The following is a 15,160-nucleotide window of genomic DNA, read 5'->3' on the forward strand; positions in this document are numbered from 1 at the left end:
TCGTGTGCGCATGCCCAGCCTCACTCCTGTTCCCTCCCCATGTTGGTGGGACGTCTCTCCTTTGCCTTTGATTGTCTGCCCATCATTGGCTCTGTTTGGGGGCAGGTTGGGGATGGCTATCAGTCTCTCTGGGGCCGCCTCTCCCCATCCCTGACTGTCATGAGCTGCGGCATATGCGCCAGGACTTGCCAATGGGGAGGTGGGGTGGGCTGGCCCTCCCCTCCAGCTGCCTCCGTCTCCCTTGCATACCTATGCCAGTGTCATTGCGATGGCGACCATCTCCATCACGCCAAGTTACGCCTCTCCCCTCCCCACGTTCCAGCATGCCAAAGTCCTCAGGAAGTCTACTAGCAGCGCGGCAGCTACGCCACGGCCGGCCGCCACTTATGTCTGGATTGGGCTGCCCATATTTCCCCTTCCTCCACTAAGCGAGTTTCTGTATTTCGTTTACTAGAAGACCTTTTAATACAGAAATTGATTTGAAGTCTGACTATTAAAAATTGGATGTGTGGATATTTTGGTTGTGAATTTCCTACTGTGTAAAAGAAATTAAATTCTAAATGTAAATTATGACACAAGTTATCTAGAACTATTCATATTATATAACCCAACTACACCTTTATAAGCTTTCTTCCATGCACTGCATGGTGTTAATGTATTTATATTTATTACTATTAATAATGAATCAATTTAAGACTCAGTGACCACCAAAACACCAAATCTAAAATGTGTATTCTCTCCTTTTCATGTTTAAAGGTTTTACTGACATGGGGCAGGAGAGGGGGTATCTTTAATTTAGTAACAAGCCTCAAAATGGAAGCTACATCTGGAAAAAGACAAAAGACAAAAGCCCAGCAGTACTAGGAAATTAAAACATTGGGTCAGATTCAAACAGACTAGGAAGTCAAAGGTCAAAGCAGCATTAAATCATTAGTTTCCCAGCTGCCACTAAGGCGTGGTGTTGACCTTTGATTTTGCAAGAAGTGGCCCATGCAATTTTCTGGTGGCAATCTGGCAGAGTTGAATATTTTCCTTGCACTAATTCCAACTAAGGCCTGAAAGGTGTACACTAAATATCTAAACATCTAATATTAAATGTATGAAAAAGATAAACTGATAAGATTACATCTCCTGTAGACTGGAGTCTTATTTTTTATTCACTCCTACAGAAAAACAAATAAATTTATTATCCGTAGTGTAAAAAAAAAACCGTTGAATCTAAAACAGAAGTCCAGTGGCACCTTAAAGTCTAACATTTATTTTTATATACACTTCCATGATTCACACCTCACTTCGGTAGCAGCCAAAGACATTAAATGAAGAGTCTTGTAATATTTGCTCTATTTTGTGCAACAGGAGTAACTATAAGAAGAAAGCTTAAGGAAATATATACACAACAGATTCTCTAAACTGAACTCCAGAGAGCTCTAGCTGGAGCATATCATGTTTAAAATGCCTTCAAAGATATTCCACACGTGGATATTTTTTCTTCAAAAACTGCACTTTATACAGAAAAAAATCATATATGAAACACTTTCTTTGCTATTTAAATTTAATCTCAAAGGTACTCTGCTGTTGATATGCATCACCTTTGCAAATATTGCCAAACAATAGCAGCATATTTCTGTGAAACAGGCAATATTCAAAATACTGAAACTCAAAGATTCAGAAAACTAGAGAAATATCCAACAGATATAACATATAAAGGGTGGTAGCTAAAAAGCCAAGCTACAATATTCAGAGCAGAAGACATGACTTCCTAGATAAATTTTGCTACAGTCTCCTTACGAAAGGAAGGCAAGCAGCAATGCTAAACAATAGTCATCAATCCAATGTGTAAGAAAGAGAGCAGAGGGTCAAAGGAAATGATTAATTCTGTGCAGATAACCAGTATGATGGGTCCTGGTCGGTCTCACAACATCCTCACATCTTTTGACCTTCTAGTGAGCACAAGAGTTTGTCATATGCTGACTGGTAAGACTGATGTTCTCGTGTTTTGCTGCCAGTGCCTACCCTTAATGGGGTTACATTTATTTGTCACAGGCAGTTAAGATTTTGGGTGTGTTGCTGTACCCCACCCTTTGATTACAAAAACAAGCTGAGATGTGCAAAAATCTGCCCCCCTTCATTCAGAAGCGGCCCCATGGTGCAGAGTGGTAAAGCAGCAGTACTGCAGTACTGTGATCTGAACTCTCTGCTCACGACCTGAGTTCGATTCCAGCTGGATTCAGGTAGCCGGCCCAAGGTTGACTCAACCTTCCATCCTTCTGAGGTCAGTAAAATGAGTATCCAGCTTGCTGGGGGGGGGGGAGTGTAAAAGACTGGGGAAGGCAATGGCAAACCACCCCATAAAAAGTCTGCCATGAAAACGTTGTGAAAGCAATGTCACCCCAGAGTTGGAAACAACTGATGCTTGCACAGGGGACCTTTCCTCTCCTTCATTCAGAAGAGGAATTAGCTCCTTTGCTAGACTCAGACCTAACCAAACTGTCACAGTAACCTTAGAACTGGTCTACTCTAACTAATGTTCCACACAGGCCTATGCTTGAAGATAATGCAAAAACTTTGACTGGTACACAGTGAGAAAGTGCATGGACTATGTGGAGCGAGCCACTACTCACTCATCATGTGATCTCAACAAAACCTAGGTGCTAACCCAGGAAATGGGTTATCTAATGTTCTGAAGGGGGTTGCATCCCCCCTACATAAACCAGTTCATAGGCATTTGGGGGCCTCCTGTTGAATAAACAAGATGGCAGTGGTTGCCAGGGGCACCTTTCATCAGCTTTGGCTGAGGTTCCAACTGCAGCTTTTCCCAGAAGGGGGAGGAAGACCTTACCACTGTGGTGCATACCATGGTAACAACTAGATCACATTATGCAAAATGCTCTATATAGGTCTGCCTTCGAAGATTGCCTGGCAGCTATAGTTTGTATAGAATGCGGTGGCCAGAATGTTGACTGGAGTGGGTCACAGAGAAAATAACATTCCAGTCTTGTTCCATCCATCTGTACTGGTTCCCAATTTGTTTCTGGGCAAGGTGCTGGTATTGATCTTTTAAGTTACGCTGACAACACAATGTATAAGGCTTAAAGACCAGTTTTTCCCAAACAGGCAATACCTGTCCAATGTGGCCATTTTTAGAGGCTCTACTTCAGGAGCTCTGCAATCTGAGGCCAGATGGCTGACAACCCAAGAGAGGGCTTTTCTTGGTCATGGCACCCAAAATTTGGAATTCCCTCCTCAGGGAGATCAGTCTCTTCCTCTACTGTTGACTTCTATCAGCAGGCAAAGACTTTTTGAGTGTGTGTGTTCCATTTGGCAAACCCCTAGCAACTGTTATTGGCCTCCTCCCTGGTTTTTGATATTATGTCTGCTTATATGTTTTTAGTTAATTGTTGTATATAATTTATTTTAAATGTTGAAATGTTTCAATGTTTGATGTCCTTTACCTTGGGAACCCTATTCGGGTGAAAAGGCAGCATTAAAATGTTTAAATAAATAAATATCCTGATATTGTTACATTAGTTTCCTGTACAAATAGGTAGTTCCAAATTCAGTTCACAGTGTTAGTTGACCTTTAACATCTACATACTTAAAGGACTGCCTCTCCCTGTAGTAGGAACCCATAAACTTTGTTCTTCCAATAATTCTGTGCTTGCTGTGCTCTCCTGTAGGCATGCTTTTTTGTAAGTCCTATTTAACAGCCTCACACTATGCAAAGATCAGGTTGGTTTCATTTCCACTGGCAATATGACGAAAAGGAAGCACAGTCTGTTCCAAATTATTACATCATGAATAACAAATTCAAAAACTGCCAGAACTTAACAAACATGAGTTTAGCGCTAATCTTTACAGTACATATTAAAAAGAGAACACTTCCAGGCTGCTGAGTCATCACCTAAGAAAGCCAGCAAAACTAAAGACTACAGGCCCCAACCAATCAATAATTCTCATTAGGATATCAATTTGTTCCCTTAACAAAAAAAAAAAAAGAGGGAGGAGATGGGTGAGAGCAGCCAGTACATTTATAGAAGGATAATTGTCTTTTAAGTAAAGTGTAAGCAAGATCAACATTTGTTTCACAGGGACATGTGAGGAGATACAAGGATGACTTGAAAAGAAAGGTGGTATCTCTCTCATGCTTGTTCAAGGGCTTTCCAGGCTATTTGATTACACCTTAATCCTCTCCCATTTGCTTGCTATATCCATATAAAATCAGGCTGAAGCTTAGAAAGAGATGAAACACTGGAATTTCTGCTTTTCATGCCTTTGAGAAACACAATAATAATTGTGGAGAGGAGGTAGGGTTTCAAGTTTCCACTTAAATCAAATAAGCTTCCTTTATTCTATCCAACACATGGAATAATCACCAAATGTAATATCCACCATCATAGCATGCCTGATAGACAACGGAGACCACACTGCACTAGACAACCAGGACATTATATGCACTATTCCAAACATTGTAAATATCTTTGCTTGGGGGATGAGAGTCAAAAACATGCTCAAGTGGAGGCCAGGAAGCCTTTTTGACCAACACACCAAAGCCCATGTCTATTATTCATCTCCATTCCAAGATAAGGCTAATGTTCGGAGAAACTCTTCAAGTTAATCTGAATCATGATGTAGAGCCGAAAAGGCAAACACAAGGATCCAAATTAGGACATGCTACAACACAGCTCAGCCTTGCTCTCTAACAATCAAGTTTACTGGGCAAGCTGCAGCAGTCTCAAGTGGAGACACAGCCTTCAAAGTAAAATTAAATCACCTTCCTTCTACAGTATCTTACCATCCCAACACGCAAAGCAGATCTGCGCACCACTGCTTGCTTTTAGACGTTAGAAGACGGGGAAGAGTCATGGAGCAGTTGCTGCTTGTCCTATTGCATCACACAAGCATACTTAGTGTGAACTATACTGTATTTTGGCAAGACTAGACTAAAGCAAGCAAATATAAATATCACTTCTACTGCCTGATTTGTTTCTACAAAGCAAATATACTATGTAGTACTAGAACAATTTTATGTTACTTGACTACTGGGTTATAATAGTTGACATACAACTGCTAAGACTTGATTTCATTTTAGCTCAATAGGTGCATCTACATCTACAGCATTCTGGAGTACTGTGGAAAGGTCCCTCCCCCCCCCCAACTATGTTCTGCAATGCTTTGCACTGATGCTAGTCCCTGATTCGGTGGTGGGAGGGATTCATAAGATCTTCAACCGAGCAGCTACTAGTCACATGAAAAGCCCATTATAGATGGGAAAAGATAAGCTTTAACCAATGTGTACAAATTTAGACTTAGACAAGTTTACATTAGAATCTAAAGTTTCAAGGGAGTTGCAAACAAGTACATGTGGGTAATATCCATTTTTCTTTTCCCACTATAAAGATATCCCCCCAACTCTACCTCCAACCTTGCTTCAAAATTCACAGGCCCAACATAATGGGCTGCATTTGACAACCACTGGTATTCATCATTGCCACTATGCTGGTTTCTAAGGAAATGCAACTTCCTGGTTTTCATTTGATACAGTTAAGATGGCAGACATTTAGATGCAGAATACCAGACAGATTCACAGTGCAATTTTTCACAGCTTGAATTGCTAAAATATTTTTTAAATCTCTTCATCTTTTTTATTATTTAGATGTATTTTTGTCCTGAAGGAGTACAGCACAAAAGCAACATTAAGGTGGCTATTAATCTGATTTAAGTCTGTTTAAGATTTCATGATTAATCTTTTTTTAATGCAATTGGCAAGAACCAAGCCAAACCATCACAACACTTGTTTTAGTGTGGTTAGCATATGTGAAAAGAGGTGCCATTTCAAGATGCTCCATTCAACCCACTCATAAGTTTAAAAGGTCACACAGCTCTGTCAGAGCAAGAATATACACATTCCAGGAAGTACAGCTACAGGAGTGTTTTCATTGTTTCGAAACACACACTCCCTCCCTCAATCTGTTCCTCATTTAAGAAAAGGCCACAACACAAATTCACATTAATTTTTTTTTACTCTTCTTAAAAGTATCTATTATTCTTCCTAAAAGTATTGGTAGTCTTCTAAGGACACACTTTTCTCAAAATAGGCATAATGCAAACAGGAAAGAAAACCTCAGGAAGACGTATGTGAAACTACTCTGATGAAGTGAACCAAGTTGCAGGAACTGGTCCTTTGCCCAACCTGAAATGCTACTAGCACTTCCACACATTTTGAGCTGATTGCTTCTTGTGCAACCATCTCAGTCTTGTTCTGTGCTTTACAGTGCGCAAAGCTAGTTCTTATATGAGACAGACAGCCTTGCAAATATATGATATGATTAAGCCTTCATATACTCCATTCCATTTCTCATCTCAAAATTATGGCACTGCTGCAGTCATCTTTTCACTGGCGATTTAAGACAAGGGTCAGCCTTACAGTAGTGATTTGCCCTTTAATCCTCCTGCCTCAGTTGAGATCTCTAAGAACCTGGCAGCTTCCACACCAGAAATGGTTTCATGATGCCAGCCACGCTGATGCAAGACAAAATCATTTGAATATTCCTTCATGCATCTTTGCTCCCAATGTGAACTCTATATTTAAAAAAGCACTAACCCTACAAAAATGGATGAGAAAGCCCAGGAAGATAAAGAGATTCCAAAGATATCCTCAAGCTTTCTTCTAGTACTTAGTTAGAGGCGTAATCTTGCTCCCTCCCCCCACCCCCACAAACATGGCTTTAGCCCTTCAGAAGGAAAAACAAAGGTAGTTTGTCTGATGGCAGTCAAAGTAGGAAGGTCACTTGGGTTCACAGCAGGAGACCCACCCCAGGCAAACAAAAAAAAGCTCATGGGGGAGGGGTACTCACTGGAAGGACCACACCACAATGCAATGGCAGGAGGGGCAACTGTGACACAGGCAGGAATTAGGCTGGGTTCAAACATGTTTAAAAGCTGGCCAAATGTCACATGTCAAAACTGGCTTCATCCTCTTTATTAACAAGGGACTATTTGAGACTTCTTCCAACTTAAGAAGCCCCTCAGCAGCAAATCTGAATTCTTTTCTTCATGCTCAAGAATATATGGAGCCAAGAGCAATGTTTAACTTTCCTAATTTCAGAACATACAGCGCCAACTGTCACTTTTTTGCTGGCCAATTCTTGGTGATGTGGGCCACTGAAGCAGCTTGTTATGATAGCTGGCACCATGCAGTCTGTTGTTCAAACATTCTCACAGAGATACTTAAATCTTTTAGGTAAACAGTTCCTATTATCCCAGTGTCATGGTTTGGAAAGTTGTTTAAAGGAACCAAATGGCAACACTGCTGGTAAGTATCTTTACAATACACACAGTTAAAAAAAAAAAAAGAATTAAGAAGGTAGCACTACACTGCAGGAAGCCTACAACATACACTGGTGGAATTGCGGGGGTAGGGGTTTTAAATGCTCTTAATTTTTACAAGTGTATACAAAATCCAAACCCCATCCCATTCTTCATGCAATTTGACTCTGCAAACCACACACAGCGATGCCAGCATATTGTTGAGCCATGAAATGTCTGAGTTATTTAGTATCAGTTTAATGCTAAGATTTAGATTCAAACCTGGAGATACAAACTGCCTCTATTACCCATTGTGTTCATGAGATGTGTGTGTTAAAAGCTGTCCTTTTCATGACAGGGAAGGAAAGGGAAATTGACTGGGGTGAGAAGGAAGCAGCAGAAATCATTCTGAGTAGCATCTCAGATATGTTAAAAGAAGCACTGTTCTACCTTGATTCAAAGTTTTCTAGATATGGATGAAAAGTTTGGAAGGATTTTAAACACTTCACCATGAGAATACATACTCTCAATCACAGGTAACTACAGTGAGGACGCTACTGAAGCAAATAAATGTCCCCTTCTCTCACAACACCTCTACTTTTCAGGCTCCTATTAAACTTACCTATGGCAATCAGAACAACTAGTTTACACACACACACACACACTTAATCCTTGCAAAGTTTAGGGATACTTTTTTGTTATTGCCTCACCCTACAAATAGCTAAGAAATTGTTGCATATGCTAAGAAACCCTGTCAGATTAACCACAAGAAAGTCCTTCTAAGAAAGTGGGCAGAGCCCACCCCTCCCTAAAAAAATCTGATTGATTCTGACAAATGAGAAAAATGAGTATAAAAAGAGGCACATATCTATTAAGAAAGCCATCATAAGTAAACAATTTTCCACAGTGGTTCTAGTTTTCCAAACAGCAGCATTATGGTTATAGGTGCCAGACCAAAAAAAAAAATATGGAATTTTCAAGCCTTTCTTAAAAACTGGAGATTAATTCAAAATTTTAAAAAAGGTCGCAATCTGCACCATCACATTTGACACTGCTGCTCTTTTTTCACTGTTGGAAACTTGGTGGCACAATCCAATATATTACAATATGAATCTGCAGTTCACCTTTATCAAACACATTTTCCTAATCACTTTCAACCCAAATCAAATCTATTCGCCTTAAGTGTTCTTTACTTGGTGTAATGAAACAAGTGTGTCTTCCTGACACACTGATTACATATATGCACATGCAATTTTTGTGCATTTTGGAGTTCACCTTGAGGCTCAGAAGAAGATCTCAAAAAAAGATATTGGTAAAACCAGTACTGAGGAAAAATTGCATTAATATATATCTCCTTTATTCATTGGTGTTGAGGGAATGTTGAGGTTTTAACACATACTGGTGTTCCTGAAAACCTTCAAAAGTGCTGGCCATTTGTGAAGTGAACTATGTGGCAGCCATCTTCATAAGCGACTCACCATACAGACCAGTCAATTATTCTCTATGCCACTGTAACTATCCCAAAAATATTTCTTGCAGCAGTATGAAGATATTGCTTACTGCACACAATGAGCTACTGCCAAACAACAAATTGCCACATAAAGGTAAATGTAGTCCCCTGTGCAAACATCAGTCATTTCTGACTCTGGGGCGACGTCACCTCACAATGTTTTCATGGCAGACTTTACGGGGTGGTTTGCCATTGCCTTCTCCAGTCATCTACACTTTACCCCCAGCAAGCTGCGTACTCATTTGACTGCAGAAGGATGGAAGGCTGAGTCCATGAGCCATATGGAGCAATATAAATTGGCCTGCACAAGACAGTTATGAGATCTGGCCCTCAACAGGCTATGTGAGCAACATACAGGGCAGACATATCATCTGCAGTTGGGAAAACCTTGCATTACAGGAAGACCTAGAGCAAAGTGCATTTCCTTCCCAAAGTAACACACACATTAAATCCTCTTTTAAAAAACATCAATTTAATTTTTTTGACAAGGTTCTGAAATACTTATCTACCAAACAGGTACATCAGCCCTTAGTGACAAATGAACAAAGGTCATTTTTGAACCTAATTTGAAGATTCATGAGCACAGGTAGCATGTTTGCTGTCAATGGCATTTTGTAAAACAAGTAGTAACACAGCTAAAAGGAGACATAGTTTTAAGTTTCCAGGCATCTCACAAGACTTCTCTGTCATTTGGAGCCTCAGTTCTGTATTAAGTGCTTAATTGTAGCCATTGTAAAACAGTTATACATACAGAAGATGCCATAAGAATTTATAGTTTCTTGAAAGGCAAGTATATTTACTGCAAGTCTATTTATTGTAATTGGAAAGAAGTGTGTAACTGGATGCTTATTGACTTCAAGAGAAATATTCTAATCCTATGCCTTTCCATTCTTAATTTTGTCTTTAAATTGTACCTCAAATGTTCACAAATAGGCAAGAGCATTTGTTAAAACTCTAGAGAGCTCTGTGGGAGATCCAAGTACTAATGAGGAGGTTTTTGCATTTCCTCAAACCATGGCTGAAATACCTTTCTGAATATTCCTTTTATTTTTCAAATTCAAGCATTCTTTTCTGGTTTCCTCGATAAGCACACCAAAAACTGTCATGCCAGCTTCTTGGTCTGAATACTTTACTACACGGAGACCTGCTAAGGACTTTCTAAAATACTTTTTAAAAAAATTGAACTGTCTATTTACATAGAAATGATCAAGGGACTCCTTTACCCACTCAGTCCTCAGACATGGATCTTATCTCAAAGTAGTCAGAACCAACTTAAAAAACCTTTACTAGGGAGTAAGCTCTCCTCTTTAACAATGAAGCTAATGGAAAATTCCACTGTGGCATTATGCAAACTGCCAAAAGGAATGCTGGTGCGCAAGCTGAATTTCATCCCATGCAGTTGCACCTAAAGCATTATTTCTCTGACTCCTGCTTTGTTCAACTGCTTCAGACCAACACAGCTGCCCGCCTGGATCTTAACAGTCTTGTTATACTGGAGTGAGTAATGTTTAAAAAAATGTTTAAAAACTAATTTATGCAAACTGAATTTCCTTAAAAGAAAACTGAGAAAAATATGCAGTGAAGTTCCAATGTACAGCAGTATTTTGTTTATTAGATTAGAATTAGCTTCAATTCAGTTTCATTAACCTGTAGTGTAAAGCTGAAGTTTTAAAGCAGTAAGCTGTTATAACCACATTACTTTCTTTACAATTGTCCTAAGGCAGAGTTCCTTCCTTAGAAGCTATCTGCTCCTTTAATCTTTTCACATTGTTCCAGCTACTCCTTACAGTGCTCTGCGTTTCCCATATTTAAAATTCACGCCAAAGACAAAATTCCCAGAATTTAAAATTTAAAAATATTCAATGTCCAGCTCCTGCTTCAAATCTGACAAAAGATCCCCCCTTTCCAAAACAGTTTCCTCACTTTTTACCTCAGAACATCTTGTCACCATCAATCTAGAAACTTAAGTTAATGAATTAGGTCCACAACTGCTTTTCACCATCAGGGAAAAAGAAATGCCAATAACCTTAGCCGTTCCAATTTTTTTAGAATGGATTTGAACATGAAGTATATCTGGAACAGAGTTCCCTGTTATTAGGTAAGTAGTAGGGTATCAGCAACTTATTTGTTTTCACATTTCTTTTCTCCAACCACTATTTCCAGTGACACCAGCACCACTACTGATTACCCTATTTTATTTTCTTCTCTGCCCAATTGAATCTCAAGAGAAATGTGCTGGAAGGATAAACTGCAAACAATATTCAGTCTTTACCATACTGTAACATTAAACACTGGGTTTAAGTATGACAATTTGTTTTTTTAATGCCACATAAAACCAGACAGGCTTATAGAAGCTCTCTGCCAGAACTCTCTTTCTAGTGACTTTCTAGATAAATTTGTTTAACACTGGTTAAAGATTTCTTTTCCAAAAATCTTAAAATCAATTAAACACAAACCATCAAGCACAAAAAGCTTCACATCCTCTGAAGTGGGAAGATTTTGTCCTCTCATCCCAGTTGTGAGAAACATCATTGGCTAGAGGAAGAACTCTGTGCTTGCTCAGAAGAACCTACACACCCCATGTTCCAGGCTCAAAATGATAAATAAGTTCCTAGAATTTATACTCCTATATTACTCATCACACTCCTTCACCAAAAACAATCTTGTGATTCTCTGAAGTCTCATGAGAGGGAAAATGGTAATCTTATGTTATTTCTACAATGGGGTTTGAACATTTCCACTGTAAGAGCCAACAATATCAAGCAGAGCAGCAAACAAAATGAAGGAGAGCAGTCTGTCCAGTGCAAGCCAGAAAAAGTTTACACAGAACCCTATTGAATTGATGAGCCTATTCCCCCAAAGAAGCTCTCTTAGGATTGAACTGTAAATTCAAGAAATTTAAGACACAGCCTGTGCATCCCTGGTATAACTTCTGTACTACCAGACTTCTCAAAAAGAACTCACAGAAAAGGAGGGGGATTCAGACTGAGGGCTTCTATAGGGTACCCATGGCAATTTCTTACTAAAAACTTTTTATTTCAGTGTACTACATCCCCACAGCAAAGATCAGCTTTCGAATCACTGCCAAGCAGAGCATACTCAAGTGCTGCAAGAAAAGCCGCAAGCCTGCTGGTTATCTTAAAGCAGTTCTAATAACACTACCCGACCTACAGCATATGCAAAGGTCTACTGCTTTATAGCATATTATGGAGATTTGCTCTAAGCATGGACAGCTCCACGTGAACTAAGCATGCAAGAAACTAGGAAGCAGCAATCAGCCTGAGTAGGCAAAGGAAGAGAGTTAAAGAGTGAAACTATTTAAAAGAGAATTAGGATTGCCAGATGTTCTGGGGAAAATGGCAATCTCTGTAAACAGTGTGTGCATGGGGGAAGGAGGAGAACATGACAGCCCTGTAAAAATTAAACGATGTGATCCAAAATCAGAAGACATGTAACCAGCAGAGCTCCAAGGCAACATGAAGACCTTCCTGGGAGATAAAGCTATATACACAAAGGGCTGGAAGCAATGCTACAATCTCTCTCTCATGCTAACATGGGTGCATGCATTTGAAATCTTTATGAACATGAACTTTTAAGAAGTGATTTAAATGAAGCAAGCTCCTTTATTACCATTTAATCTCCCTCTCAAAATTACAATATAGACGCAAAGACTGATACAGGGGCAACCCCCCCTCCCCCAAAAATTATGAAATAATTTTGAATTTTAACCACATTTAAGTACGGAATTAGTGTTCTGTGTTGCCCAAAATTAACTAAGTAGGGATTTCCCATCACTGCATACCACTGGTGGTAAATGATACCCACAAAAGATGGGAGAGCCATTCAAATAACCCCTTTATGTATGTGACTCTAGCCCCAGATCCAGAAAACCACAATGCAAAACCCAAACCCAAAGAATGACTAACAAGAATGGGTAAGAACAAAGTTTGAGTCCAGTCCACCTTTAAGAGCAACAAAGTTTAATACTGGGTATAAGCTTTCCTGTTCATGCACATTATCACATCATTTTCCCACCTGAATCTATAACGATGCTTAAACTTTTTTTTAAGAAAGAAAGAAACCATCTGCCCAACCTGTAATCCACCTTGCCTCAGTGAGAAAGACAAGCTCTAAATAAGTAACTAAAGGCTCTGCCGAACATAATTTTCCAAGATGCTTATAAGAACAGCAAGAATGATCTCTTCTTTCACACCCCTCATTTTTCACACACGGCTATCCCATTCTTCCATCTGAGATCCGAGGCAGTCTGAACCCATCTGTAGACACTCAGAGTTTCCTCCTTCCCCTTGTCCAAATCCGGGGCTCCCAGCATAGCAAACTCCGAAATGCACCCGGGGACGGAGGAACCAGACCCAATGGTTTCCTTCAGCCTGGTCCCTTGTCCCTCCTGGCCCCAGTTACAGCGAGTCTCCCCGACACGCACACTCACTCCCTCCCTCCCAGCCCCGGTTAAGCGGGAAAAGAGGAAGGCTCACCTCGTCGTCGTGGTGTTGGCAGTAGTTCACCCTGTCCGGGAACACAGAGAGGATGTTGTAAGGCGCGGCGGAGTAGGGCTGGCTGAGGGCGAGCTGGGCGGCGGCAGCGCCGGGCCCCACCGAGGCGGCCGGTCCGGGGCCGAAGCGTTCGATAAAGTGGTCCTTGGTGAGGCGGACGCGCTGGTGGGCGCGCACGCAGTTGTCGCACAGGTGCTCCTGGCAGTCGAGGCAGCGGGAGCTGACAGCGTTGCCTTCGTCGCACGAGCTGCACCGGGGCTCGCCCTGCCGGCTGTGCGGCCGCCGGAGCAGCAGCGAGGAGCCGCCGCCGCCTCCTCCTCCCGACGACGCCGAGCCGGCGGCGGAACCGGGCGAGGAGCCGCCGGCCGAGGTGCGATGCTGCTGCTGTTGCTGCTGCGCTTGCTGCTGGCGCGGGTTGTGGTGCCGGTTGTTGGTGCTGCTGTTACTGCCCCCGCCGCCTCCCGGGCCGCCGGGCCGCCCGTTGTTCTTCTGGTCCTCGGCGGCGGCGGCCACGACGACCACGTCGAGCAGGTTGCTGAGGAGGAAGTTGGAGGAGGGCAGCGCGTCCATGCCCGACGGCTCCGAGATCACCACCTTCTGGTCGCAGATAGGGCAGCGCAGCTTGAGCGAGTCCCCCGCGGCTGGGTGGCGCTGCGCCTCCAGGCACTGGCGGCAGAAGGCGTGCAAGCAAGGCAGGACGTGCAGGCGCCTGGACGGGGCGCACGAGGAGGACGACGAAGAGCCCCCGCCGCCGCCGCCCCCTCCTCCTCCTCCTCCTCCCCCCCCCTCCGGACGAGTTGGAGGTCTGCGAGGAAGACGACGAGGTGGACGAGTTGGAGGAGATGGGAGCCGGCGAGCCGCACATCTCCTTGCACAGCGGGCAGATCTGGAAATCCGACTCGGGGAACGAAGCCATTGGGAAGGGGGGGGGGGGCGGGGAGGGGCGGCGGCAGCGCAGCGCGCGCTCCGAGCTAGCAGGGCGGCAGCATGGACTGAGGCTGGCGATGGCGACCCGCTGGCCGAGGCCTGGTGGGTGGCATCAATGAGGCGCTGCTCACAGCCTCCAGCTGCTTCGGGGGGCCTTGGCTGCGTGGCCCAGCCGGAGCGGTTTGAGCCGGTTGCCGCCCCCTTCGCCTGCCTTTCCTTCCTTCCTTCCTTCTGCCTTCTTCTCCTAAGCCGCTCTCTCGATTGGCCGCCCCCCACAAAAGCACCCCACGGGGCCCAGCCTGTAACTGAGCCGCCGGGCCTTTCCTCCCCCACCTCCTGGCTTAGGGCCTCTGGGGCGGCGTGGCGGGCGACCGGGGGCTCTCTGAGCAGAAAAGTGCATCGGCCTCTTCTCCTTCCCAGCCAGCGTGGCCCGGATCCAGACGGCAGGGCACGGCGGGGGCTCCTTCGTAGCGGCGGGGCTGGGGGGGGGGGGAGGGACGGCGAAGTCCGGCTCTTGTGAGGAACTCGATGGCGCGCGGGAGGGAAGGGGCTCGCCTGGCTGGGGAGGAGAGAAGTGAGGGAGGGGGGAAGGAGTTGTTTCGGGGGCTCAGTCCTGTCTTCTTTGGAAGTCCCAGAGGCTCCGGCAGACGCGCAAGTGGCCCAGGCCGGTCCCTCCGGCACCAATCCGCCCCCGCCGGCTCCTCCACCGCATGTCTGAGGAGCGGGAAGCCGAGAGACGCCGGCACAGAAGCCTCCCGGGGGGAGGGGAAGGGAAGGGGCTGTGCGGGTCTGAATGGAGGGGGGGGCGCTTACTCTAGGGAGGTCCCGTCCTCTTGGCCGCGCGGCCTCCTCCGGCGCTGGCGGGGCTGTGGCTGCTGCAGCTGTGCGCCTTGGCGAGGCTCTC

General features: G+C 43.6%; 1 protein-coding gene across 2 annotated transcripts in view; it reads right to left on the bottom strand.

The window, feature by feature from the left end:
* Window positions 1–14,245, bottom strand: part of TRIM71 (tripartite motif containing 71) — an 80,984-nt gene extending 66,739 nt beyond the window's left edge. Inside the window, exons 1-2 of one of the 2 annotated variants that reach the window (XM_060248838.1) lie at window positions 14,126–14,245; window positions 13,312–14,061 (exon numbers count right to left, since the gene is read on the bottom strand). In XM_060248838.1, the coding sequence (XP_060104821.1) occupies window positions 13,312–14,061; window positions 14,126–14,245 (870 nt within the window). Of the gene's footprint in view, window positions 1–13,311; window positions 14,062–14,084 lie in introns of both variants that reach the window. The other variant, XM_060248837.1, reaches the window with a different exon arrangement.
* Window positions 14,246–15,160: the final 915 nt, after the last annotated feature.

Source organism: Heteronotia binoei, chromosome 10, assembly GCF_032191835.1.
Source record: "Heteronotia binoei isolate CCM8104 ecotype False Entrance Well chromosome 10, APGP_CSIRO_Hbin_v1, whole genome shotgun sequence".
Classification (NCBI taxonomy): Eukaryota; Metazoa; Chordata; class Lepidosauria; order Squamata; family Gekkonidae; genus Heteronotia; species Heteronotia binoei.